The 26785-nt window shown below is 50.2% G+C and overlaps 1 protein-coding gene across 1 annotated transcript in view; it reads right to left on the bottom strand.

Moving 5' to 3' along the window:
• Positions 1-12542, bottom strand: part of MINPP1 (multiple inositol-polyphosphate phosphatase 1) — a 51861-nt gene extending 39319 nt beyond the window's left edge. Inside the window, exons 1-2 of the mRNA XM_029060302.2 lie at positions 11931-12542; positions 2782-2987 (exon numbers count right to left, since the gene is read on the bottom strand). Coding sequence (XP_028916135.1) covers positions 2782-2987; positions 11931-12514 — 790 coding nt within the window. The 5' untranslated portion in view covers positions 12515-12542. The remainder of the gene's footprint in view (positions 1-2781; positions 2988-11930) is intronic.
• Positions 12543-26785: the final 14243 nt, after the last annotated feature.

The raw sequence follows: 26785 nt of genomic DNA, 5'->3' as shown, positions 1-26785 counted from the left end.
CAATGGTTTCTTTCCCACTGCTTTCAAACATGTCCATATCTTCCCTATCTTAAAAAAAATCCTCCCTTGGTCCCCTGACTCCCTCCAGTTATCGCCTCATCTCCCTGCTACCATTCCTCTCCAAACTACTTGAGCGAGTTGTCTACATGTGCTGTCTCAAATTCCTCTCCTCCCAATTCTCTCCTTGGCCCTCACCAACCTGGCTTCCATCCCCTTCATTCCACAGAAACTGCCCTCTCAAAGGTCACCAATGACCTTCTTGTCAAATCCAACAGCTTCTACTCTCTGCATATATCTGCATATAGTAAGCGCTTAACAAATACCAACATAAAATAAAAATAAAAATACTCCATCAATAAAAATACTCCATCCTAATCCTCCTTGACCTCTCGGCTGCCTTCGACACAGACCACCTCTCCTCCTGGAAATGTTATCCAACCTTGGCTTCACTGACTCCGTCCTCTCATCTCTCTGACCGTTCATTCTCAGTATCCTTCGTGGGCTTCTCCTCTGCTTTCCACTCCCTAACTGTGGGGGGGTCCCTGAAGGTTCAGTTCTCCGTCCCCTTCTATTCTCCATCTACACCCACTGCCCCGGAGAACTCGTTCACTCCTATGGCTTCAACTACCACCTCTGAGCAGATGATACCCAAATCTACATCTCCAGCCTTGTTCTCTCTCCCTCTCTGCAGTCTCACATTTCCCCTTGGCTTCAAGACATTTCTATTAGGAGGTCCTCTTGTCACCTCCAATTTAACATGTCCAAAACAGAGCTCCTTATCGTCCCACCCAAACCCTGTCCTCCCTTTGAGTTTCCCACAGCTGTAGACGGCACCACGATCCTTCCCGTCCCACCAGCCCAGAACTTCGGTGTCATCCCTGACTCCTCTCTTTCCTTCAACCCACATATTCAACCCATCACTAAATCCTGTCGGTCCCAGCTTCACAACATCGCCTGTGTATATATATCTATAATTCTGTAATTTATCTATTTTGATGCTATTGATGCCCGTCTACTTGTTTTGTTTTGTTGGGAGCCCGCTGTTGGGTAGGGATTGCCTCTATCTGTTGCCGTAATGTACTTTCCCAGCACTTAGTACAGTGCTCTGCACACAGTAAGCGCTCAATAAACATGAGTGAATGAATGATTGAATAAAATCCACCCTTTCCTCTCCATCCCAAACTGCTACCATGTTCTAATACAATCACGTTTCCTATTCTGCCCGGATTACTGCATCAGCCTCCTTGCTGACCTCCCAGCCTCCTGTCTCTCCCCACTCTACTTTCCTACTGCCCGGATCGTTTCTCTACAGGACATGTCACCCCGCTCCTCAAAACACTCCAGGGGTTGCCCATCCACCTCCGCATCAAACGAAAACTCCTCATCAATGGCTGTAAAGCAGTCCACCAACTTGCCCCCTCCTACCTCAACTTACTACTCTCCTCCTACAATCCAGCCCACACACTTCACTCCTCTCAATGCCAACCTTCTCACTGCGCCTCGATCTCGCCGCAGACCTCTCGCTCAAGTCCTGCCTCTGGCCTGGAAGGCCCTCCCACCTCAAATCCGACAATTACTCTCCCCTCTTTCAAAGCCATATTGAGGATGCATCTCCTCCAAGAGGCCTGCCCAGACTAAGCCTCTTCTCCCACTCCCTTCTGCATCGCCCTGACTTGCTCCCTTTGTTCTTCCCCTGTCCCAGCCCCACAGCGCTGATGTACGTATCTGTAATTTACCTGTATAGACGTCTGTCTCCCCCTCTCCAGACTGTAAGCTTGTTGCGGGCAGGGAATATGTCTGTTTATTGTTGTACTGTACTCTCCCAAGTGCTTCGTAGAGTGCTCTGCACATGGTAAGTGCTCAACAAATGGGAATGAGTAATTAATCTGCTCTCCCTACCATTTACCTTAGAAGCCCTATTTGGGACAGGGCCTGAGTCCCTTCTGAATGTCTTCTGTCTCCCCCAGCTCCTATTCTCAGCCGCCTCTATTCTCAGCCGCCCACCTCCTCACCGTCCCTCGGTCTCGCCTGTCCCGCCCTCGACCCCTGGGCCACGTCCTCCCGCGGTCCCGGAACGGCCTCCCTCCTCACCTCCGCCAAACTGATTCTCTTCCCCTCTTCAAAACCCTACTTAAAACTCACCTCCTCCAAGAGGCCTTCCCACACTGAGCTCCTCTTCTCCCTCTACTCCCTCTACCACCCCCCTTCACCTCTCCGCAGCTTAACCCTCTTTTCCCCCCATTTCCCTCTGTTCCTCCCCCTCTCCCTTGCCATCCCCTCAGCACTGTACTCGTCTGCTCAACTGAATATATTTTCATTACCCTATTTATTTTGTTAATTTTGTTAATGAGATGTACATCGCCTTGATTCTATTTAGTTGCCATTGTTTTTACGAGATATTCTTCCCCTTGACTCTATTAATTGCCATTGTTCTCGTCTGTCTGTCTCCCCCGATTAGACTGTAAGCCCGTCAAATGGCAGGGACTGTCCCTATCTGTTGCCGACTTGTTCATTCCAAGCGCTTAGTACAGTGCTCTGCACATAGTAAGCGCTCAATAAATACTATTGAATGAATGAATTCTCAAGTAAATGCTTAATCAACACCATTACAGGTTAATCAATAACACAAAGCTTCTTGGCCACAGAACAAGTACGTTGGTTAGTGTAACAAAGCCACTCTCAAGTGATTTTAAAAGGGACAATTCTGAACTCACACATCTTCATCGCTTTCATAGGTAAAGCTGCTTAATTGGATTTAAGAGACAAATGTGTAGGCGTTACCTGCATTTAAATCATGTTCTGGCACGTGCAAAAGAGCTGAGACTTTTTTCAAAATTTTCTTCATCTCTGGTCCATTTTTGAAGGCGTCTACTTGGTGAAGCGCCGTGGCATTCTCTTCCACATCAGTTACAAACTTCTCACAATGATCAAAAAACCTCATTAGCTTATCATTAATCTCTGGCTCCCCATACTCCAAGTCTGCAAGAAAAGAAAAATGGAAAACGTAAATCCTTCAGTGGGTAGATACTTCTTAGATACTAACTTATCTGAATATATGCAAGTATTCAGCGATGGAGTGAAAAAAACATTAATTCAGATTCAACTCTTCATTCATTCAATAGTATTTATTGAGCGCTTACTATGTGCAAAGCACTGTACTAAGCGCTAGGAATGTACAAATTGGTAACAGATATAGTCCCTGCCCTTTGATTGGCTTACAGTCTAATCGGGGGAGACTGACAGACAAGAACAATAGCAATAAATTTCTGTGCTCTTGGTGTGACTCAGTTCATAGATACATATGTTCATTCATTCATTTAATTGCATTTATTGAGCGCTTACTATGTGCAGTGCACCGTACTAAGCACTTGGAATGTATACATACACTTCAGCAACAGATAGAGACAATCCCTGCCCAATGGGCTCACAGTCTAAAAGGGGGAGACAAGCAGCAAAACAAAACAGGTAGTCTGGCATCAATATCATCAAGATAAATAGAATAGGGTGACACCAAGGTTGCGGGTCTGAGTCGGGAAGGATGGTCGCGCCGTCCACAGTGATGGGAAAGTCAGGGAGAGGACCGGGTTTGGGAGGGAAGGTAAGGAGCTCAATCTTGGGCATGCTGAGTTTTAGGTGGCGGGCGGACATCTAGGTGGAGACGTCCTGAAGGCAGGAGGAGATGCGAGCCTGGAGGAAGGGGGTGAGAGCAGGGGAGGAGATGTAGCTTTGGGTGTCATCTGCGGAGAGAGGGTAGTTGAAGCCGTGGGAGCGAATGAGTTCACCAAACGAGTGAGTACAGATGGAGAACAGAAAGGGGCCAAGAATCGGCCCTTGAGGAACCCCTACAGTCAGGGGATGCGAGGGGGAAGGGGAGCCCGCGAAGGAGACCGAGAATGAACGGCCAGAGAGATAATAGGAGAACCAGGAGAGGACGGAGTCCGTGAAATCAAGGTTAGATAAAGCGTGGAGGGGAAGGGGAGTAGGGACTGCCGGCAAATATCGGGAGAGCAAAAGAGAAGGCTTTTGAAGTGGCTATTCCAATAAAATAAGTGCTACTTAGTAACCCCGCGGTATACCAAAATTCCACAGAACAGTTAACCAAGCTTTTTGAAAAAAAACAAAAACATCCATCCACGTAGGCTAGTCAGCGGAATTAAAGAGCAGGGAGACATATAATCCATGGGAGGTGGGGAGACGGAGCTGACTGCCACAGTTCTGGACAGTAATATCCGAGTCAGCAATGGGAGGGTTACTGCAGACTTCTAATTTCAGGGTAAGAGTTCTATGGGATGAAGCCTTTTCAAGGTAAAACCCATTACGTTTCTTTGATTAATACTGTCCACGCAAACCTCCTCGTGACTTTGACGCCGTTCCACTACTTAAAAAACCCAAACAAATTTAAATATAACTTGAGTTGCCTTCGGTTTGCAATTTCGGCAGCCATTTCTTCCAAAGAATAATACACACTACGTGGGATGGGGACTGTGTCCAACCCGATTTACATGTATCCGCCCCAGCGCTTAGTACAGCATCTGGCATATAGTCAGCATTTAACAAATACCACTATTATTTTCATTATTACCAGAAGACCCTAAATGAGCAGTACTGATTGTTTTCAAGCAATTTCCACCCTCCTCTAGCTATAACCGTTTCATCCTGGTCACTAAAGGCTACATTTAACATGACCAGAGCATTCGATCTAACAAACTCAAATCAAGCAAGTAACGGGAAAGTAACAATTAGATGAAGTTGGAGAATGGCTAATAAAGGATGGGAGATACGGCGTTCTTATAAACCCAGTGAAGCACATCTTCCAAGACGTGAGGATTTCTGGCGGACTTCAGTGGTCAGCAGTGACCATCAGAAGCGGGGTGAGTTTTTTTAGAGCAGAGATCTCTCTTCTTCCTTAGCTCCGTAAATGAATGGCAACAAGGATTCAATCAATCATATTTATTGAGTGCGTACTGTGAGCGGAGCACTGTTCTAAGCTTGGGAGAGCACGATATAACAGACACGCTCCCTGTCCACAATGAGCTTACAGTCTAGAGAGAGGCGGCAAGGCGAAGTGGGTAGAGCACAGGCCTGGGAATCAGGTCATACGTTCTAATCCCACCTCTGCCACTCGTCTGCTGTGTGACCTTGGGCAAGTCGCTTTACTTCTCTGTGCCTCAGTTCCCTCATCTGCAAAATAGGGATGAAGACTGTGAGCGCCATCTGGGACAGAGAACGTGTCCACCTTGATTTACCTGTGTGCCCCCCGGTGCTTAGTACAGTGCCTGGCACATAGTAACCACTTAACAAATGCCACAATCTTTATGATTATTCTTAGAGAGGGAGACAGACACTAACACAAAAAAATAAATCACAGATATGTATGGAAGTGCTGCGGAATGGAGGGTGGGGGTAATAATAATAATAATAATGTTGGCATTTGTTAAGCGCTTACTATGTGCAGAGCACTGTTCTAAGCGCTGGGGTAGACACAGGGGAATCAGGTTGTCCCACGTGGGGCTCACAGTCTTCATCCCCATTTTCCAGATGAGGTAACTGAGGCACAGAGAAGTTAAGTGACTTGCCCACAGTTACACAGCTGACAAGTGGCAGAGCTGGGATTCAAACCCATGACCTCTGACTCCAAAGCCCGTGCTCTTTCCACTGAGCCACGCTGCTTCTCTAAGCAGCGATTGGGGGTGAATCAAGGGAGCAAATCAGGGCAAGGAAGAAGGGAGTAGGAGAAAATAAAAGGAGGGCTTAGCCAGGAAGGCCTCTTGGAGGAGATGTGCCCTCAATAAGGATTTGAAGGTGGGGAGACTAATAGGAAAAAAATGTGTTTGTAAGCTAAGAAGAAAACAAACAACTGAAAGGAGGTCCAGACTCTGCAGATAATCCAAAAGGATGGCCTTCGTGTGTGGTGTACAAGGGACGGTCCATTGTGTCTGGCCCAGAGTAAGGGCTTAAGAAATACCACAGTTATTATTATTTGGGCCTTTTCAATTATACACATGGATAAAATCTCACCGCCAGTAATGAACTACGGAGAACAAACAAGTCGAACCTGTCCTGCTTGAAACCCATATAAAGTTATGAGCTCTTCTTTCGGTAAGGCACGGACTGTCTCTCTTTAAAAAAAATAGAAATCAAAAAAAGTAGGAGAGCACAACATTCCCCAGATATATTAAAAGGAAATTTTACTCATCTGGGGAATGCTGTACCTCTGTGTGTGACTGTGGGCAAGTCACTTAACTTCTCTGTACCTCAGTTACCTCATCTGTAAAATGGGGATGAAGACGGTGAGCCTCACGTGGGACAACCTGATGACCCTGTATCTACCCCAGCGCTTAGAACAGTGCTCCGCACATAGTAAGCGCTTAACTAATACCAACGTCATTATTATTATTACAAGTGGTAGACATGTGCCCCGACCACAAGCGCTCAGTACGGTGCTCCGCACACGGTAAGCGCTCGATAAATGCGAATGAATGAAGCTTCCAGTCTACCATAATGGACAGATGCGACGACCGACTGAATTTGCTGCTTCTTCAAAAGGTGGAGTATTGAGACCAGTAGCCAGTTCAGCAGGTTTCTCCAGAAGATCCTACGCTTCAGACAAGGAACGTGATTTGGTTGCAAGGTTGAGGGCACCCGGTGGCTCGGGTGATGGACAGGAGGCGATTCTGGGATCACCGAAAAGGGTGTCTAGCAAAGCGAGTTTCCAAATCCATAGCTGCTACTGGATTCTTCCTAACCTGGAGACACTCCGAGTGTCATTTACCCCCTGTGCTTAGCACGAAGCTTTCCCACCCTCTTTTCTCTGACGCGGATCTTACTTTAAATGGCAAGAGGAGACCACAAACAATGAGGTTCCGGAAACAGTCAGCCTCCTGGCACTGAAGCGATGCTCACCTCAACAGAGTTACACTGGGTGGGTGACCCACGAGAAGAAGGAATGACGCTTCCAGCCTACCATAATGGACAGATACGACGACAGACTGAATTTGCCTTCTTCAAAGGGTGGAGGATTGAGACCGGAACCTAATTCAGCAGGTTCCTCCAGAAGATCCTACACTTCAGACAAGGAACGTGATTTGGATGCAAGGTTGAGGGCACCCGGTGGCTCGGGGATCCCCAAACGGCTGCTCTCCGGGGACACGGAATTGGGAAACTGAAAGCCCGCAGGAGAGAAGATGCTCTTCGAGCGCACAGTGAGACGAAGTCTCGGACGATGCCACAACACAGCTAAGAAGTAGGCGTCGACTGCCGAGGACAGACCAGAACGGTGGTCTCTTATTGAGAAGAGAGGGATTCTGTTTCAGCAAAAGCTTTGAAAGGCTGAGGCACAAGAGAGCCAACAGGGTCAGGGCCTGCAAACACCAAACACAGAATCGTAACGATAGAGCGGCTGGGACTGAGAGTCCCACTTGGCCTTTTCGGTCACCCAATCTCACGGGTGAACTTCACCATCGGTGATGTCGTCTTCAAATACGATCACTCTAATAAAATGTGCTGGCTGAGCACATTTAAGCAGTCGTCACAATTGCATTTGGAGCAGTAACACGGAGAAGCTTGCGACAGGAGTTACACACCTGATAAACACCACCACGCCCACGCGAACTAAGCAGAGTGCACACAAAGTATGTTTTGTTGGGTTTTTAAAAAAAAAACAAACACATCAGCGGCAGCTTCTGAAGAGCGAGGAATCAACGGAGGACCGTGAAGGCACATCACGCCAGACCCAAGTGTCTCATAACCGCTACAGTTTAATAGCATCAAGAGCAGTTGTTCCAGTGGGGAAGAGCGCGCGGGGGTCAGGAGATCTGGTTTCAAGTCCCGATGGGGCATTCCACGTCCCCAGGGCATTCCAAGAGCCGGGCAACTCGCCCGGCAGGAATCCCGAAATACAGCTAGCTCAAGGGGACGGCCAAAACCGCAGCCGTTCCCCAGGCGACCGTGTCCCTGGTCACGGCATCTCCGCTACGCCGCGGTCGCCTCGGTCATAAACGGGTCCCGCGTTTCAAAAACCCTCCCGTGTGTCCCCCTCAATCCCTAGTGCCCGCCATCTACTTGTTGCACCATCTGACGGAAAGCTCCATCGTCATCAACGGCTGAATCCCGGGGATGACAGAGTAGAAAAGCAGCGTGGCTCAGTGGAAAGAGCCCGGGCTTGGGAGTCAGAGGTCATGGGTTCGAGTCCCGGCTCTGCGGCTCGGCAGCTGGGTGACTGTGGGGGAGTCACTTCGCTTCTCTGTGCCTCCATTCTCCCATCTGTAAAATGGGGATTAAGACCTGATTACCCCATATCTCCCCCAGAACTTAGAACAGCGCTCTGCACATAGTAAGCGCTTAACAAATACCGACATTATTATAAGGGGAGGGGGCTGAACTCTCAGGATTTGATCCCCCTCACCTCCGAGCTCCACTTTATCCACTGACAGAATGGAGACTAAGGGTGGCTGGGGGGAGACGGCATCCCAATGAAAGAGGTAATGGGATGTGAGCAGCAACTTTGGGAAAGACAGAATATGGAACTTGTTTCAGAGCAGCGGTTCTCATCACCCTTTTCCCCCTAGGTCGCCTACTGTTCCGACGCATGCCCTTTTCCCCTCTTCTCTCACGCTTCTCTCCTCCTCCTCCTCAGTGGAGAAGTTCATGCTTCCGTGAAGAAAAAAGCTGAAGGACTCCTGTCGGGTTGGAAAAAAAATAAAAAATCGGGCTGGAATCCAACGTCTTCGGTCCCGGAGGTGGTGGGGGTGAGGAGAGACTGGGGTGAGCGTCCCAAAACCGTCGGGCCCCAAAAGGCCGGCAGGTGGGCAGAGAGGAGAAAAGCGAGCCGGTGAGGACACAGCCAAGGGGACTTTGGTAACCGGCACCCGCTCGGGGTCGGGTCTGGCTCGGGAAGCGGCCGCCGCCCCCTCGCTTTGGGGAATACCGTGGTGGCGGAGAGAAAGCGGGGCCAGGAGTCGGACAGCTGGTCCACTGCACTGCACACAGTAAGCGCTCGACAAACACCACGGATTGAGCGGACGGCGGGGGACGGGGCTCGGAGGGGTGCGGCGAGGCGGAGGGTACGGCGGTGCGGAGCCCCCGCGGGGCCCGACGACAGATATCTAGGTGGATAAGAGGAGCAGCACGGGCAAGAGCCCGGGCTTGGGAGTCAGAGGTCGTGGGTTCTAATCCCAAGTCTGCCACTTGCCTGCTGTGTGACCCTGAGCAGGTCACTTCCCTTCCCTGGGCCTCGGTTCCCTCATCTGGAAATTGGGGGATGTGAGCCCCACGTGGGCCACACTGATGACCTTGTATCTCCCGCAGCGCTCGGAGGGTGCTTGGCATACAGTAAACGCCCAACAGACGCTATAATTATTATTATGGACGTCTCCGGGCCTCAGTTACCCCATCTGTCAAATGGGGATGGAGACCGTGAGCCAACCCGATGACCTCGTATCCCCCCCCCCCCAAGTGCTTAGAAGAGCGCTTGGCATAGAGTAAGCGATTAACAAACGCTATAAATATTATTATTATGACGTCTCCGGGCCTCAGTCACCCCATCTGTCAAACGGGGGATGAAGACCATGAACCCCACGTAGCCCAACATGATGACCTCGCATCCCCCCAGCGCTCAGGAGAGTGTCTGGCGCAGACTAAGCGCTCAACAAACACTATTATCATCATTAGGAGGACTCCGGGCCTCGGCGACCTCGTACGTAAAATGGGGATGAAGACCGGGAGCCCCACATGGGACAACCTCATCACCTTGTACCCCCTCTCCCCCAGTGCTTAGAACAGTGCTTGGCACAGAGTAAGCGCTTAAGAAACGCCATCATTATTCAAACGCTTAGTAGAGTGCTCTGCGCAGTCAGCTATTGAATGGGTGCTGTGCACATAGTAAGCGCTCATTAGGGACTAGTGAATGAGTGCTCTGCACATAGTACCTGCTCAATAAAGGCTACTGAATGAGTGCTGTGCACCTAGTAAGCGCTCATTAAAGCCTAGTGAATGAGTGCTCTGTACAGAGTCAGCGCTTAAGAAATGCCATCATAATTCAAACGCTTAGCATAGCACTCCGCACAGAGTCAGAGCTCAAAAAAGACTAGTGAATGAGTGCTGTGCACATGGTAAGCGCTCATTAAAGACTAGTGAATGAGTGCTGTGCACATAGTAAGTGCTCATTAAAGACTAGTGAATGAGCGCTGTGCACATAGTAAGCGCTCATTAAAGACTAGTGAATGAGTGCTGTGCACATAGTAAGTGCTCATTAAAGACTAGTGAATGAGCGCTGTGCACATAGTAAGCGCTCATTAAAGCCTAGTGAAAGAGTGCTCTGCACAGAGTCAGCGCTTAAGAAATGCCATCATAATTCAAACGCTTAGCAGAGCGCTCCGCACAGAGTCAGAGCTCAATAAAGCCTAGTGAATGAGTGCTGTGCACATGGTAAGCGCTCATTAAAGACTAGTGAATGAGTGCTGTGCACATAGTAAGTGCTCATTAAAGACTAGTGAATGAGCGCTGTGCACCTAGTAAGCGCTCATTAAAGCCTAGTGAAAGAGTGCTCTGCACAGAGTCAGCGCTTAAGAAATGCCATCATAATTCAAACGCTTAGCAGAGCGCTCCGCACAGAGTCAGAGCTCAATAAAGCCTAGTGAATGAGTGCTGTGCACATAGTAAGCGCTCATTAAAGACTAGTGAATGAGTGCTGTGCACATAGTAAGCGCTCATTAAAGCCTAGTGAATGAGTGCTCTGCACAGAGTCGGCACTTAAGAAATGCCATCATAATTCAAATGCTTAGCAGAGCGCTCCGCACAGAGTCAGAGCTCAATAAAGCCTAGTGAATGAGTGCTGTGCACATAGTAAGCGCTCATTAAAGCCTAGTGAATGAGTGCTGTGCACATAGTAAGCGCTCATTAAAGACTAGTGAATGAGCGCTGTGCACATAGTAAGTGCTGATTAAAGACTAGTGAATGAGCGCTGTGCACCTAGTAAGCGCTCATTAAAGCCTAGTGAAAGAGTGCTCTGCACAGAGTCAGCGCTTAAGAAATGCCATCATAATTCAAGCGCTAGCCGAGCGCTCCGCACAGAGTCAGCGCTCCAAAAAGACCAGCAAACGCGTGGTCGGCCCAGAGCGCGTGCTTCAGCCACACCAAGGCGCCGGCGGCTGTTAGTGTGGCTCCGTGGCAAGAGCCCGGGCTGGGGAGTCACAGGTCGTGGGTTCGGATCCCGCCTCCGCCCCGGTCAGCTGGGTGACTGTGGGCCAGTCCCTTCGCTTCTCGGGGCCTCAGTTCCCTCCTCTGGAAAATGGGGATGAAGACTGGGAGCCCGGGGAGCCCCATGAGGGACCACCTGATGACCTCCTATCCCCCCGGCGCTTAGAACTTAGTAAGCGCCTAACCGATACCCACATTATCAGAGAAGCAGGGGGACTCAGTGGCAAGAGCCCGGGCTTGGGAGCCAGAGGTCGTGGGTTCGAATCCTGCCTCTGCCACTTGTCAACTGCGGGACTGTGGGCCGGTCACTTCTCTGGGCCTCAGTGACCACATCTGTAAAACGGCGGGGGGGGGGGGGGGTGAAGACTGCGTGCCTCACGTGGGACCGTGTGATGACCCTGTCTCTCCCCCAGCGCTTAGCGCAGTGCTCCGCGCAGATTCAGCCCTTCCCCCATACCGGCATCATTACCAGCGCTTAGCGCAGTGCTCCGCACAGAAATCAGCCCTTCCCCCATACCGACGTTATTATGAAAAGGGGGATGAGGCCTGTGAGGCTCCGGGGGGCCCAGGGGAGGGGCCTGTGTCGTCGCCCCCCCAGCGCTCGGCGCCGCGGTCCGCGCAGAGCGAGCGGCTCACCGGCGGCAGGAGCCCCGGCCTCCTCCTGCTCCTGCTCCTGCTCCTGCTCCTCCTGCTCCTCCTCCTGCTCCTCCTCCTGCTCCTCCTCCTGCTCCTGCTCCTCCTCCTGCGGGCGCGGGTGCGGGTGCCGCGCGAGGGCCCGGGCGAAGGCGCGGGCGCTGTGGACGCATCGGGGCTTGGAGCTGGAGAGGAGGACGGGGCGGCGCAGCAGGCCGGGGAAGCGGCGGCTCAGCCTCCCGGCCAGCAGCTCCATGTCGCGCCGGCCGCGGGCCGCCAGCTGGCCGGCCTGGGCGGCGGGGTAGGAGGCGGAGGCGGAGGGCTGCGCGGAGGAGGAGGAGGAGGAGGAGGAGGAGGAGGCGGCGAGGAGCTGGTGCAGGCGCTGCAGGCGGCGGAGCTGGGCGGCGGTGGGGTAGCGCGTGCCGTGCCGGATCACGCCCACCAGCTGCAGCGCTCGGCAGCGCCCCCCGGCGGACGCCGCCGCCGCCGCCTCCTCTTCTTCCCGCGCATGCGCCCTCACCGAGCCCGCCGCCGCCGCCACCGCCTCCTCCTCCCGCGCATGCGCCGCGTCCTCGTAGCGGCTCTTGGTGCCGAAGTAGGGGCTGAGCGCGACGGCCGCCCCCGCCGCCGGGGCCTCCCGCTCCGCCACGGCCCCCAGCACGGCCACCGCGGCCAACACGGCCATGCCCGCCGGCCAACGCCGCCCGCCGCCCATCCCCGAGCCGCCCGGCCCGGCCGCCGCCCGCCGCCCGCCGCCCGCCGCCGCCGCCCGGCCGCTTCCGGTCGGCGCCGCCCCCTCCCCAGACCCGGGGCCGGCGCCCCCTAGCGGCCGGGAGGCGCGCCGACCCCGCCCTGCTCATGACCGTGCGGGCGGCGGGCGGGCGCTGCCTCTGTGCGCAGCGCTGTGCTAAGCGCTGGGGGAGAGGCAGGGTAATGAGGTGGTCCCACGTGAAGCTCACAGGCTTCATCCCCCTTTTCCAGATGAGGTCACTGAGGCCCAGAGAAGGGAAGTGACTTGCCCACAGTCACACTGCCGACAAGTGGCAGAGTCAGGATTATTAATAATAATAATAATAATAATAATGTTGGTATCTGTTAAGCGCTTTGGGGTAGACACAGGGGAATCAGGTGGTCCCACGTGGGGCTCACAGTCTTCATCCTCATTTTACAGCTGAGGGAACTGAGGCACCGAGAAGTGAAGTGACCTGCCCACAGTCACACAGCTGACAAGTGGCCGAGCCGGGATTCGAACCCATGATCTCTGACTCCAAAGCCCGTGCTCTTTCCACTGAGCCACGCTGCTTCTCTAATAATAATCATGTTGATATTTGTTAAGCGCTTACTCTGTGCGGAGCACTGTGCTAAACACTGGGGGAGATCCAGGGTCATCAGGTGGTTCCACGTGAGACTTCCAGTCTTCATCCCCATTTTTATAATGTTGGTATTTGTTAGGCGCTTACTCTGTGCAGAGCACTGTGCTAAGCGCTGGGGGAGAGACAGGGTCATCACATTGTCCCACGTGAGGCTCACAGCCTTCATCCCCATTTTAATAATGTTGGTATTTGTTAAGCGCTTACTCTGTGCAGAGCACTCTTCTAAGCGCTGGGGGAGAGACAGGGTCATCAGGTGGCCCCACGTGGGGCTCGCAGTCTTCATCCCCATTTTCCAGATGAGGGAACTGAGGCCCAGAGAAGTGAAGTGACTTGCCCCCAGTCACACAGCTGACAAGTGGCAGTGCCGGGATTTGAACCCATGACCTCTGACTCCCCAGCCCGGGCTGGGGAGGCAGAGGTCGCAGGTTCTAATCCTGCCTCCGCCACTTCTCTGCTGGGTGACCTTAGATTAAGTTGTCTTCTTTTTGTCCGTCTGTCTCCCCCGATTAGACTGTGAGCCCGTCGTTGGGCAGGGGTTGTCTCTATCTGTGCCGAATGGTCCATTCCAAGCGCTTAGTACAGTGTTCTGCACATAGTAAGCGCTCAATAAATACTATTGAGTGAATAACTCACTTCACTTCTCTGTGCCTCGGTGACCTCATCTGGAAAATGGGGATGAAAAAAAACAACAAACTGTGGGATGAGCTGTTTACCTTGTATTCCCCGCTCCCTCTTCCCACCCCCCAGCACTTAGAACAGTGCTTTGCACACAGTAAGCACTTAACAAATACCCACATTATTATTATTCTCCCGGCTCCGCCACTTGTGTGACTTTGGGCAAGGTACTTCACTTCTCTGGGCCTCAGTGACCTCATCTGGAAAATGGGGATGAAGACTGGGAGCCCCATGGGGGACAACCTGATCACCTTGTATTCCGCCCACCTCCCCTCCCCGCCCCCCCCCCCCCCACAGCGCTTAGAACACTGTCTGGCACATAGTGAGCGCTTAATAAATGCCATTATTATTAGAAAAGCAGCGTGGCTCAGTGGAAAGAGCCCGGGCTTGGGAGTCAGAGGTCATGGGTTCTAGTCCCGGCTCTACCACTTGTCAGCGGTGTGACTTTGGGCAAGTCACTTCACTTCTCTGGGCCTCAGTTCCCTCCTCTGGAAAATGGGGATGAAGACTGAGAGCCCCACGTGGGACGACCCGATTACCTCGTATCCGCCCCCAGCGCTTAGAACACTGCTTCGTACATAGTAAGCACTTCACAATATTGTTGGTATTTGTTAAACGCTTACTATGTGCATCATTATTAATATTACTAAGCCCCCCTTTTTTTCATTCATGCGTGGCTGTCTCCCCCCTTCTAGACTGTGAGCCCGTTGTGGGCAGGGATTGTCTCTCTGTTGCCGAATTGTACTGTCCAAGCACTTAGTACCGCGCTCTGCACACGGTAAGCTCTCAATAAATACGATTGAATGAATGAAAAGGTCACAGGGGGCGGGCGGGGAAGGCCCAGAGGAAGGATCAGTTCAAAACAGTCCAAAAACGGCTCCCCCACAAATAAACACGACCACCCGCAAAGCATCCTCTGGGGCCCGACCGCCCACCGTCACCTAATGCAGTGGCAAAATTCCCTGGGCGGAGAATTCTCCGGGATCTATCGATCGGTCCATCCGTCGATGCCATGTACTGAGCGTTTACATGCAGAGCACTGTCCTAAGCGCTTGGGAGAGTACAGTTCAACAGCATTAGCAGACACATTCCCTGGCCATCCAGAAAGGTTCGGGCCATGCTTCTCCTCTCGTGAAGAACCTCCTGTGGTTGTCCAATCACCTCCACCTCAAACAGAAACTCCTCACCAAAGACTTCAAAGCACTTAGCGGCGCCCACCTCACTTGGCTACTCTCCTATTACCACCCAGCCGGCACCTCTAACGCCAACCTACTCGTGAACCTTGATCTCTATCTCGCCACCAGCCTCCCGCCCACATCCTGCCTCTGGAATGCCCTCCCTCTTCGAATCCAACAGACAATTTTCACGCTCCCCATCTCCAAAGCCTTATAGAAGGCACGTCTCCTCCAAGAGGCCTTCCCCGACTAAGCCCTTCTTCTCCCTTCTCTTTCTTCCTCTTCTCTCTTCCTCCTGCATCACCCTGAATTGCTCCCTTTATTCATCCCCGCTTTCCCAGCCCCACCGCTCTTAGGTACGTGCCTGTAATTTATTTATTTTGTTTATGTTAATGTCTGTCTTCCCCTCTAGGCTGTAAGCTCCTTGTTGGCAGGGAATTCATTCGATAGTATTTATTGAGCGCTTACTAGGTGCAGAGCACTGTACTAAGCGCTTGGAATGGATAATTTGGCCACAGATAGAGACCATCCCTGCCCAATGACGGGCTCACAGTCTAATCGGGGGAGACAGATGGCAGAGCAAAGCAGAGAGAAACAAAAACAAGACAACATTATCACGATAAATAGAATCAAGGGGATGTACACCTCATTAACAAAATAAATAGGGTCATAAATAATATATACAAATGAGCACAGTGCTGAAGGGGGTGGAAATTGGGGGGAGGGAGAGGAACAGAGAATGGAGGGAGAGCAGAGGGAAAAGGGGGGAGCTCAGTCTGGGAAGGCCTCCTGGAGGAGGCGAGCTCTCAGTAGGGCTTCGAAGAGGGGAAGAGAGTGAGTTTGGCGGAGGTGAGGAGGGAGGGCATTCCGGGACCGCGGGAGGACGTGGGCCAGGGGTCGACGGCGGGATAGGCGAGAACGGGGGACGGTGAGGAGGTGGGCGGCAGAGGAGCGGAGCGTGCGGGGTGGGCAGTGGAAAGAGAGAAGGGAGGTGAGGTAGGAGGGGGCAAGGTGATGGACAGCTTTGAAGCAAAGAGTGAGGAGTTTTTGTTTCGTGCGGAGGTTGATAGGCAACCACTGGAGGTTTTTGAGGAGGAGAGAGGCATGCCCAGAGCGTTTCTGTAGGAAGATGAGCCGGGCAGCGAAATGAAGAATAGAGTGGAGCGGGGAGAGACGGGAGGAAGGGAGATCCGAGAAGAGGCTGACACGATAATCCAGTGGGGATATTATGAGAGCTTGCACCAGCAAGGTAGCGGTTTGGATGGAGAGGAAAGGGCGGATCTTGGCGATATTGCGAAGGTGAGACCGGCGGGCGTTGGTGACGGATTGGATGTGTGGGGTGAATGAGAGCAGAGTCAAGGTCGACACCGAGCTTGCGGGCCTGTGAGACCGAGAGGATGGTCGTGCCGTCCACAGTGATGGGGAAGTCAGGGAGAGGAAAGGGTTTGGGAGGGAAGATAAGGAGCTCAGTTTTAGACCGGTAGCTCAGTTTTAGACGTTCATATCCAACAGACAATTACAACAGACAGGTCTTATTGAAGGCATGTCTCCTCCAAGAGGCCTTCCCTGACCAAGCCCTTCTTCTCCCTTCTCCTTCCTCTTCTCTCTTCCTTCTGCATCGCCCTGATTTGCTCCCTTTATTCATCCCCGCTTTCTCAGTCCCACCGCTCGTATGTACGTGTCTGTAATTTATTTTATTTATGTTAATGTCTGTCTCCCCTCTGGACTATAAGCTCCTTGTTGGCAGGGAATGTGTCTCTTGTTGTAGTGTACTCTCTTGAGTATTTAGTACAGTGGTCTGCACACAGTAAGTGCTCAATAAATACAATCGACTGATTGACTAGCTACCCGTACCCTAGTGGAAACTCAAAAACTGCAAATTTCCTGAAAGGCCTTTCAGAAAGAGAGAACGATGAGATCGTCCCCTCACATGGTCAGGCCCACGCTGCTCCATCTTCTGTGGAAGATGCGGCCTTTAAATCTAGACTCCGCTCAGCCTCCACGCAACCACTCTCCCCCAGGTCTGCCTCCACTTGCCTTTTCCCTTATCTCTACTCTTTTCAGGGTGAGAGTCTCACAGCTTCTCACAGCCGTCCCTCAGCACCCCCAGATCCACACCGACCCTCCTCTCTCAAAGTTCCCAGGACCCACCAGTCCTCCTACATCTCGGGCCCTTCTCCTGTCAGTGAATCCTCGTCCTGTGGCAAAGCCGTTCCCAGCTCCATTGCCGTCTCTCCCCATCGCCAGGAGGACTGGCGGGACCATCGTTCTTACTGATCATCGTTAAATAGGAAGAGGGAGGCACATGCGGGGTTAAGATGGATTCGTGGGTGCGGGCGTGCGATTTGGGAAGAGTGGAGAGGCCAGTACCCTGGCTTCCACTGCCTGAGGTCGATCAGACCCTTATATGAGCACCCTCCATCCTCAGTTCATTATCTTTCTGTTGCCCTGCTCTATGCATTCTTACCCATTTTAATGACATTATCACGAATTACCTTTATCTATCGGCACTGCCGATGACCACCACTGAATGTCACAGAACCCGCACCAGCTCTGTAATTTTGTTAAAGCGTTTCTTTTGCATTTATCTTTTTATTTTTTTTTGCAATTCACCTTAGAATTTGTTAAACAATCTGAATCCAAAAACCGATGGGCAATCCACCCCAGGTTCTAAAGGAGATTTTTCACTCCAGAACGTAATCGTTGTTTCCAGTTTCTGTTTCGTGGGTCTTATTTAGGCTGTCAACCATTAAGGAGGACATTGATACTTATTCCACTCTGCAGAACTTTCAAAAAACCCTTGGCTCTTGCAATTATAATCAGTTAAACATTCATGTGCAATTTCGTCCCTCAAAAACTCTTCATGCTGAATGCATCTTTTATGTGTACCCCATTGCTCTCTAATAATATGACTTGCTAAAGGCACACTGTGCTGAATTACCGACAAGGGATTTAAAATGCCCATTCCACTTCAAAGACAGTAGGTTGACGTTTTAATCTGTAGCTACTGACGGTGCATTTAAAGAGTTTAGAGAAAATTAGTGGCCCGGGAAGGGCAGGGAAGACAAAAGCCAGAGGAAGTTTCCGTTTGTAGGAAAAGTCAACGCCCGGTGGCATTATCTTTGAATCCTCCTTGTCGTTCAGCCCTCATATTCGGTTGTTGCCAAATTCTGTTGGTTTTTTCCCCTACAACATTTCCAGCATTTTATTTTTTATTCTCCATTCAAACAGCTGCCCTGTTGGTGCAGGTACTGGTACTCAGTACCTGAGTACCTGAGGTACTCAGCCTCCTCTCGGATCTCCCATCCTCCTGTCTCTCCCCGCTCCAGTCTATACTTCATTCTGTGGCCTGGATTATCTTTCTACAGAAATGCTCTGGGCACATCACTCCCCTCCTCAAAAACCTCCAGTGGTTGCCTATCACCCTTTGCATGAAACAAAAACCCCTCACTCTTGGCTTCAGAGCTCTCCATCACCTTGCCCCCTCCTACCTCACCTCCCTTCTCTCCTTCCACATCCCAGCCCGCACACTCCGCCGCACACTCCGCTCCTCTGCCGCTCACCTCCTCACTGTGCCTCGTTCTCACCTGTCCCACCCTCGACCCCTGGCCCACGTCCTACCGCTGTCCTGGAATGCCCTCCCTCCTCACCTCCACCCAAGTAACTCTCTTTCCCTCTTCAAAGCCCCACTGAGAGCTCACCTCGTCCAGACTGAGCCTTCCCTTTCCCTCTGCTCCTCCTCCCCTCCCCATTCCCCCCTATTCCCTCCCTCTGCTCTTCCCCCTTCCCCTCCCCACAGCACTTGTACATATTTGTATATATTATTTATTACTCTCTATTTTATTAATGATGTGTATATATCTGTGATTCTATTTATTTTGATGGTATCGATGCCTGACTACTTGTTTTGTTTTGTTGTCTTTCTTCCCCTTCTAGACTGTGAACCCGTTGTTGGGCCGGGATTCTCTCTATCTGTTGCCGAATTGTACATTCCAAGAGCTTAGTACAGCGCTCTGCACACAGTAAGCGCTCAATAAAGATGATTGAATGAATGAATGGTTACTTCCTGACTTGACTGCACTTTAGCCTCCTCAGTGATCACCCTGCCTCCCATCTCTTCCCCCTCCAGTCCATCCTTCACTCTGCTTGCCTGGATCATTTTTCTAAAATGTCACTCTCCATGTGCTTCCCCGGTCATCAAAAATCTGAAATAGTTGCTCGTTCCTGTCCGCATCAATCAGAAAGTCCTAACCATCAGCAGCGTGGCTTAGTGGAGAGAACCCGGGCTTGGGAGTCAGAGGTCGTGGGTTCTAATCCCGGCTCGGCCACTTATCAGCTGTGTGACTTTGGGCAAGTCGCTTAACTTCTCTTTGCCTCAGTTACCTTATCTGTAAAATGGGAATTAAAACTGTGAGCCCATGTGGGACAACCTAATTACCTTGAATCTATCCCAGCGCCTAGAATAGTGCTTGGCACATAGTAAGCGCTTAACAAATACCATTATTATTATTACTTAAGATACCTGATCAGCGTTCTCCTTCCTACTTATCCACTCCCACAGTACCACAGCTCACTCACACTCTTCATTCCTCTCAGGCTTCTCTCCCACAACTGAGTTCTTGTTCATCATTCCTTCTCCCTTACCTGGGACTCCCTCCTCTTTCATATCTGACTGTCCACAGCCCTTCCCTCCTTCAAAGTCCGTCTCCTCCGGGAAGCCTTCCATGAGTAATTTTTCATCTCCCCACATTATACTTCCCAGCTAGCACTTCAGAACTTCCATGCCACCTAAGCACTTAAGTGCTGTCGGCCTCTCACAGCTCTTACATCTCTTATATTCCCTATTATTTTGAGCACTGTAGCATCATAATTATAATTATTATTATGGCATTTGTTAAGCGCTTACTATGTAGATGTACGTATCCCCTTTTCCTTCTTCCTCCTAGCTGTAATTTGTTTGAGCGCTTGTCTTCCCTGCTGGATTGAAAGCTCCTCTGGGGGCAGGAATCAGAACTCATCATTTAATCAATCGTATTTACTGAATGCTTACTCTATGTGGAGCACTGCTTGGAAGAATGCTTTGCACATAGGAGGCCCTCAATAAATACTCTTCATTGGCTGGTAGCTGAGATAGCACAGTTCCACTCCTTGGCTGCCCAGTCGATTTACTGTCAACTACCAAGTATTTTAGTGTAGGGTAAAGGCACGGTGTGTTTATTTTGAGCATGGCTAAATTGTAAGATCCTCATGGGCAGGAATCCTGTCTATGAACTCTAGTAAATTCTCCCAAGTGCTCAGTACAGTGCTCTACCCACAACCTTAATAAATACCAGATTGACTGAGCACTCCATATTTCTCCCAGTTAAACCTGGGCGAGCCTCTGACTCTCGTTTCTCCCACCTCCAGCCTCTTGCTCATGCCTTACCCTTGCCTGGAACTCCCTCCCTCTGCAAATCCACCAGGTCACCCCCCTCACCATTTTTAAAGCCCTTCCCAAATCCCATCTCCTCCAGGAGGCATTCCTTAATTAATTTTCTTCTCCCTGAGTTTCCCCTCTCATCAAGAGGATGCCCATCCACCTCCACCTCAAACAGAAACTCCTCACCATAGACTTCAAAGCACTTACCTGCTCCTACCTCACTTGGCTACTCTTCTAACCCAGCCCACACCTCTAACGCCAACCTTGATCACTGTACCTTGATCTCATCTGTCTCACCATCAACCTCCTGCCCCTGTCCTGCGTCCTGCATATTATTATTAATAATAATAATAATAATTGTGGCATTTGTTCAGCGCTTACTATGTATGAAGCACTGTTCTAAGAGCTGGGGTAAATAAAAGGTAATCAGGATGGACACAGTCCTTGTCCTTCATGGGGCTCACAGTCTTGATTCCCATTTTACAGATGATGTAACTGAGGCACAGAGAAGTTAATTGGCTTGCCCAAGGTCACAAAGCAGACATGTCGCAGAGCCAGGATTAGAACCCACAACCTGTGACTTCCAGGCCCATGCTCTATCCACTAGGCCATGATGTTCGCTCATTTCCTGAGTACTTGCTGTATGCAGAGCACTATACTAAGAAGTGGAACCAGGATTTGAAAACAGGCCCTTCTGACTCCCAGGCCCGTGCTCCATCTACTAGGCCATGTTGCTTCTGCCTGTCAGTCAGTCAGTCTTTAGTGCTTACTGTGTGCAGAACACTGTACTAAGCACTTGGGAGAGTACTGTATTTCAGTGTAACAGACACATTCCCCACCCACAATAAGTTTACAGCCTAGTAGTAATAAGCAGCGTGACTTAGTGGAAAGAGCCCGGGCTTGGGAGTCGGAGGACGTGGGTTCTAATCCCGGCTCCGCCGCTTGTCAGCTGTGTGACTTTGGGCATGTCACTTCACTTCTCTGGGCCTCAGTTACCTCATCTGTAAAATGGGAGTTAAGACTGTGAGCCCTGTGCGGGATAACCTGATTACCTGGTATCTACCCCAGTGCTTAGAACAGTGCTTGGCACAGAGTAAGGGCTTAACCAATACCTTCATTAATTAATACTGAAAATTGTGGTATTTGTTAAGTGCTTGCTATGCGCCAGGCCTTGTAACCAAATCGGGTTGGACACAATCCTACGTGGGGCTCACAGTCTTCATCCCCATTTTCCAGATGAGGTCACTGAGGGCCAGAGGAGTTAAGTGACTTGCCCAAGGTCACACAGCAGATAAGTGGCAGAGCCAGGATTAGAACCCATGACCTCTGACTCCCAAGCCCGGGCTCTTTCCACTGAGCCATGCTAACCATGGACTTTCTTAAGAGAAGCAGCGTAGCTCAGTGGAAAGAGCCTGGGCTTGGGAGTCAGAGGTCATGGGTTTGAATCCCAGCTCTGCCACTTGTCAGCTGTGTGACTGAGGGCAAGTCACTTCACTTCTCTGTGCCTCAGTTACCTCATCTGTAAAATGGGGATTAAGACTAGGAGCCTCACGTGGGACAATCTGATCACCCTGTATCTACCCCAGCGCTTAGAACAGTGCTCTGCACATAGTAAGCGCTTAACAAATACCAGCATTATTATTAAAGGAAGCCTGGACTAGATGGAATGTGAACACGTACACACACACAGAGAGAGAGAGAGAGAGAGAGAGAGAGAAACAGCCTAAGTATCTTAGATTAATGGCAACCAGGTTATAAGGACATATAAAAAATCAGAAACCAAAGACCTATTTGCATATCTGCCGTACTGCACCAACTTTTATTGAATGCCTACTTTCATTCATTCATTCAATTGTCTTTATTGAGCGCTTACTGTGTGCAGACCACTGTACTAAGCACTTGGAAGGTACAATTTGGCAACAGATAGAGACAATCCCTGCCCAACGACAGGCTCACAGTCTAAACTTGGCATAGTGCGCTGTACTAGGGAAGTTCACTTGGGAAGTAAAGAATAACTAAACAGCACATTCCCTGTTCACTAGGAGTTTACACTGCGACGAGTAAGAAACCCCCCGAAATATCTGCCCTGAGAGTCGTCAAAATAAAGAGACTGCTAAGGAGGGCATCAATAAGTTCACAGGAGCTACTGTAGGGATTCGAAACCCATTCTCCCTCCTACTTAGACTGTGAATCCATGTGGGACGGGGACTGTGTCCACCCTGATTAACTTATATCTATCCCAGTTCTTCACCGCTCTTGACACATAGTAAGCGCTTAACAGATACCATAATTATAATAAAAGCTGAGGTTAGGAGAGGGGTAGGTGGATTCATTCATTCATTCAAGAGTATTTCTTGAGCGCTTACTAGGTGCAGAGCACTGGACTAAGCGCTTGGAATGGACAATTCGGCAACAGATAGAGACAATCCCTGCCCACTGACGGGCGCACAGTCTAGTCGGGGGAGACGGACAAAAACAAGACAACTTAATCATGATTAATCGAATCAAGGGGATGTACATCTCATTAACAGAAAAAAATAGGGTAATAAAAATATATAATAATAATATTGGTATTTGTTAAACGCTTACTATGAGCAGAGCACTGTTCTAAGCTCTGGGGTAGATACAGGGTGATCAGGTTGTCCCACATGGGGCTCACAGTTTTAATCCCCATCTTACAGATGAGGGAACTGAGGCTCAGAGAAGTTAAGTGACTTGCCCACAGTCACACAACTGACAAGTTATGGAGTTGGGATTCAAACCCATGACCTCTGACTTCCAAGCCCGGGCTCTTTCCACTGAGCCACAAATGAGCACAGTGCTGAGGGGAGGGGAAGGGGGGGGAGGAGCAGAGGGAAAGGGGGGAAAGGGGGCTTAGCTGAGGGGAGGGGAAGGGGGGGCAGAGAGGGAGCAGAAGGAAAAGGGGAAGCTCAGTTAGGGGAGGCCTCTTGGAGGAGGTGGGCTCTCAACAGGTGGATCCCAGCAGGTGAATCTGCTCCATGATCCTCCCTCCCGATCGGCTGCCTTTTCTGCATCGGAACACAGAGGTAGAAGTAGGCTCCTTTCCCATCGGTTTTCCTGGCGGTGGAGCAAGAAGTCTCCAAAGGGAGCAAGAGATGTGTCCTTTGGGCAAGGCAGAAGGAAGTTCAAGTGCCCTCCCCATTCGCCACAAGTCAAAATGGACTCCCTCTCTTTTAAGAGTTTAGAGACACGCCCTGCTTTTAATAATGTTGGTATTTGTTAAGCGCTTACTCTGTGCCGAGCACTGCTCTAAGCACTGGGGGAGATACAGGGGAATCAGGTTGTCCTACGTGGGGCTCACAGTCTTCAGCCCCATTTGACAGATGAGGTAACTGAGGCACAGAGAAGTGAAGCGACTTGCCCCACAGTCACACAGCTGACAAGTGGCAGAATTGGGATACCCCAGTGCCTTTTCACCTTCCCTGCTACTCCTGGAAGCCAGACTTTACCATCCGCTTTACCACGTGAAGCAGCATGGCCTAGTGGCAAGAGCCCATTCATTCATTCATTCATTCAATAGTATTTATTGAGCGCTTACTATGTGCAGAGCACGGTACTAAGTGCTTGGAATGGACAGATCGGCAACAGATAGAGACAGTCCCTGCCCTTTGATGGACTTACAGTCTAATCGGGGGAGGCTTGGGAGTCAGAGGTCGTGGGTTCTAATCCCACCTCCGCCACTTGTCAGCTGTGTGACCTTGAGCAAGTCATTTCACTTCTCTGTGCCTCAGTGACCTCATCTATAAAATGGGGAGGAAGACTGTGAGCCCCATGAGGGACAACCTGATTACTCTGTATCTACCCCAGCACTTAGAACAGTGCTTGGCACAGAGTAAGCGCTGAACAACCACCAACATTATTGAAGCAGTGTGGCTCAGTGGAAAGAGCACGGGCTTGGGAGTCAGAGGTCATGGGTTCAAATTCTGGCTCTCCCACTTGTCAGCTGTGTGACTGTGGGCAAGTCACTTCATTTCTCTGGGCCTCAGTTACTTCATCTGTAAAATGGGGATTAAGACTATGACCCTCATGTGGGACAACCTGATCACCCTGTATCTCCCCCAGCGCTTAGAACGGTGCTCTGCACATAGTAAGCGCTTAACAAATACCAACATTATTATTATTATCCACTCCGCCACGTCTCTGAAAGATACTTTTGAAGAGTTTATCTCTCCAGCCACCTATCTCCCAGCACAGTTAGCACTGTATTATCTCCTTGTCACAGAAAAATACGAAGGAAATGGACACTTGCCCAGGATGATTCAGCAAAGGCCTGAGGAGGACATTTCTGGGGTCCTGACCTTCCAGTCAGTCAATCAATCTTACTTACTGAGCATCTACTGTGTGCAGAACACTCTTATTAGGTGTCTGGGAGAGTACAATATAACAGAGTGGGTAGACTCAGAAGCAGCGTGCCTAAGTGGCAAGAGCCGGGCTTGGGAGGCAGAGGTCATGGGTTCTAATCCCGGCTCCGCCACTTTATCGGCTGTGTGATTTTGGGCAAGTCACTTACTTTCTCTGGGCCGCAGTTACCTCATCTATAAAATGGGGATTAAGACTGTGAGCCCCACATGGGACAACCTGATTATCCCAGCACTTCGGGCAGTGCTTGGCCCATAGTAAAGTGCTTAACAAACACCATTATTATTATTATGATTATTAGACATGTTCCCTGCCCAACAGGAGCTTACAGGGAGAGACAGGTATTAAAATAAATCACAGATACGTACGGAAGCGCTGTGGGGCTGAGGTTGGGGTGAATATCACGTGCTTAAAGGGAGTAGAGGAAATGAGGGCTTAGTCGGGGAAGGCCTTTTGGAGGAGAGGTGATTTGTTAAGGCTTAGAGACCCGGCCACCTCATCCCGGGTTCTCCCTTTCGCCCCAACAACCTTCCACCATTCCCTAGGATTTCCCTCTTCTGAAATGACTACCACAGTTCCTCTGGAGTTTTTCTTTATATAGCAACTCAAAAATCCCTAATTACCAGGCACTAAAACATCATTTTTAGTGTTACGTTTGCTAGCTATGGTGTGTTTTTCTTCAGATTAAAAAATATGTATATATAATTCAGACATGAATAATCAGATTTTTTATTTAAATTTCAAAAATTGGGGGTGTATTTTAGTTCTTATATTTACGGTCCAGGTACAACAACATCTGAATAAGTGATTGGGCAGGGAACACGTCTGCTAATTCTGCTGTACTATACTTTCCCAAGCGCTTAGTACAGTGCTCTGCACATAGTAAGCGTGCAATAAATAATAATAACAATACTTAATAATTGTGGTATTTGTTAAGCACTTACTGTACTAAGCTCTGGGGTGGACACAAGCAAATCGTGTTAGACACAGTCCTTGTCCCACCTGGGGCTCACAGTCTTAATCCCCATTTTACAGATGAGGTAACTGAGGCCCAGAGAACAAGGTCACACAGCAGACAAGTGGCAGAGACAGGATTAGAACCCATGATCTTCTGACTCCCAGGCCCGTGCTCTATCCACTACACCATGCTGCTTCTATTTCATTGATTGATTGATTTGTTCTTATTACTCCTTTCCAGCGGTGGTAAATCAGCCAATCAATTAGTGGTATTTATTGTGCACTAACTGTGTGCAGCAGTGTGCTTGAGAGAGTACAATACAGAGCAGCAGCGTGGCTCAGTGGAAAGAGCATGAGCTTGGAAGTCAGAGGTCATAGGTTCGAATTCCCACTCTGCCACTTGTCTGTGCCTCAGTTACCTCATCTGTAAAATGGGGATTAACTGTGAGCCTCATGTGGGACAACCTGATCACCCTGTATCCTCCCCAGTGCTTAGAACAGTGCTCTGCACATAGTAAGCGCTTAACAAATACCAACATTATTATTACAACAGAGTTGAGTTGATAGACACGCTCCCTGCCTACTTGGAAATGGCTCAATCAGTGCTCAACAGTTTGGCCACCTATGTTTATATAATAATAATAATAATGTTGGTATTTTTTAAGAACTTACTATGTGCAGAGCACCGTTCTAAGCACTGGGGTAGATACAGGGTAATCAGGCGGTCCCACGTGAGGCTCACAGTCTTAATCCCTATTTTACAGATGAGGTCACTGAGGCACAGAGAAGTGAAGTGACTTGCCCATAGTCACATAGCTGACAAGTGGCAGAGTGGGAATTCGAACCTATGACCTCTGACTCCCAAGCTCGTGGTCCTTCCACTGAGCCACGCTGCTTCCCTAAATATACATATATATTATATATAGAATGCCATCATTCGTAACCTAGGTTTCAACCACCCCACGAAACAACCAGCC

Source organism: Ornithorhynchus anatinus, chromosome 3, assembly GCF_004115215.2.
Source record: "Ornithorhynchus anatinus isolate Pmale09 chromosome 3, mOrnAna1.pri.v4, whole genome shotgun sequence".
Lineage (NCBI taxonomy): Eukaryota > Metazoa > Chordata > Mammalia > Monotremata > Ornithorhynchidae > Ornithorhynchus > Ornithorhynchus anatinus.
Note: the sequence above shows the minus strand (reverse complement) of the source record. Positions and strands in the feature narration are given on the sequence as shown.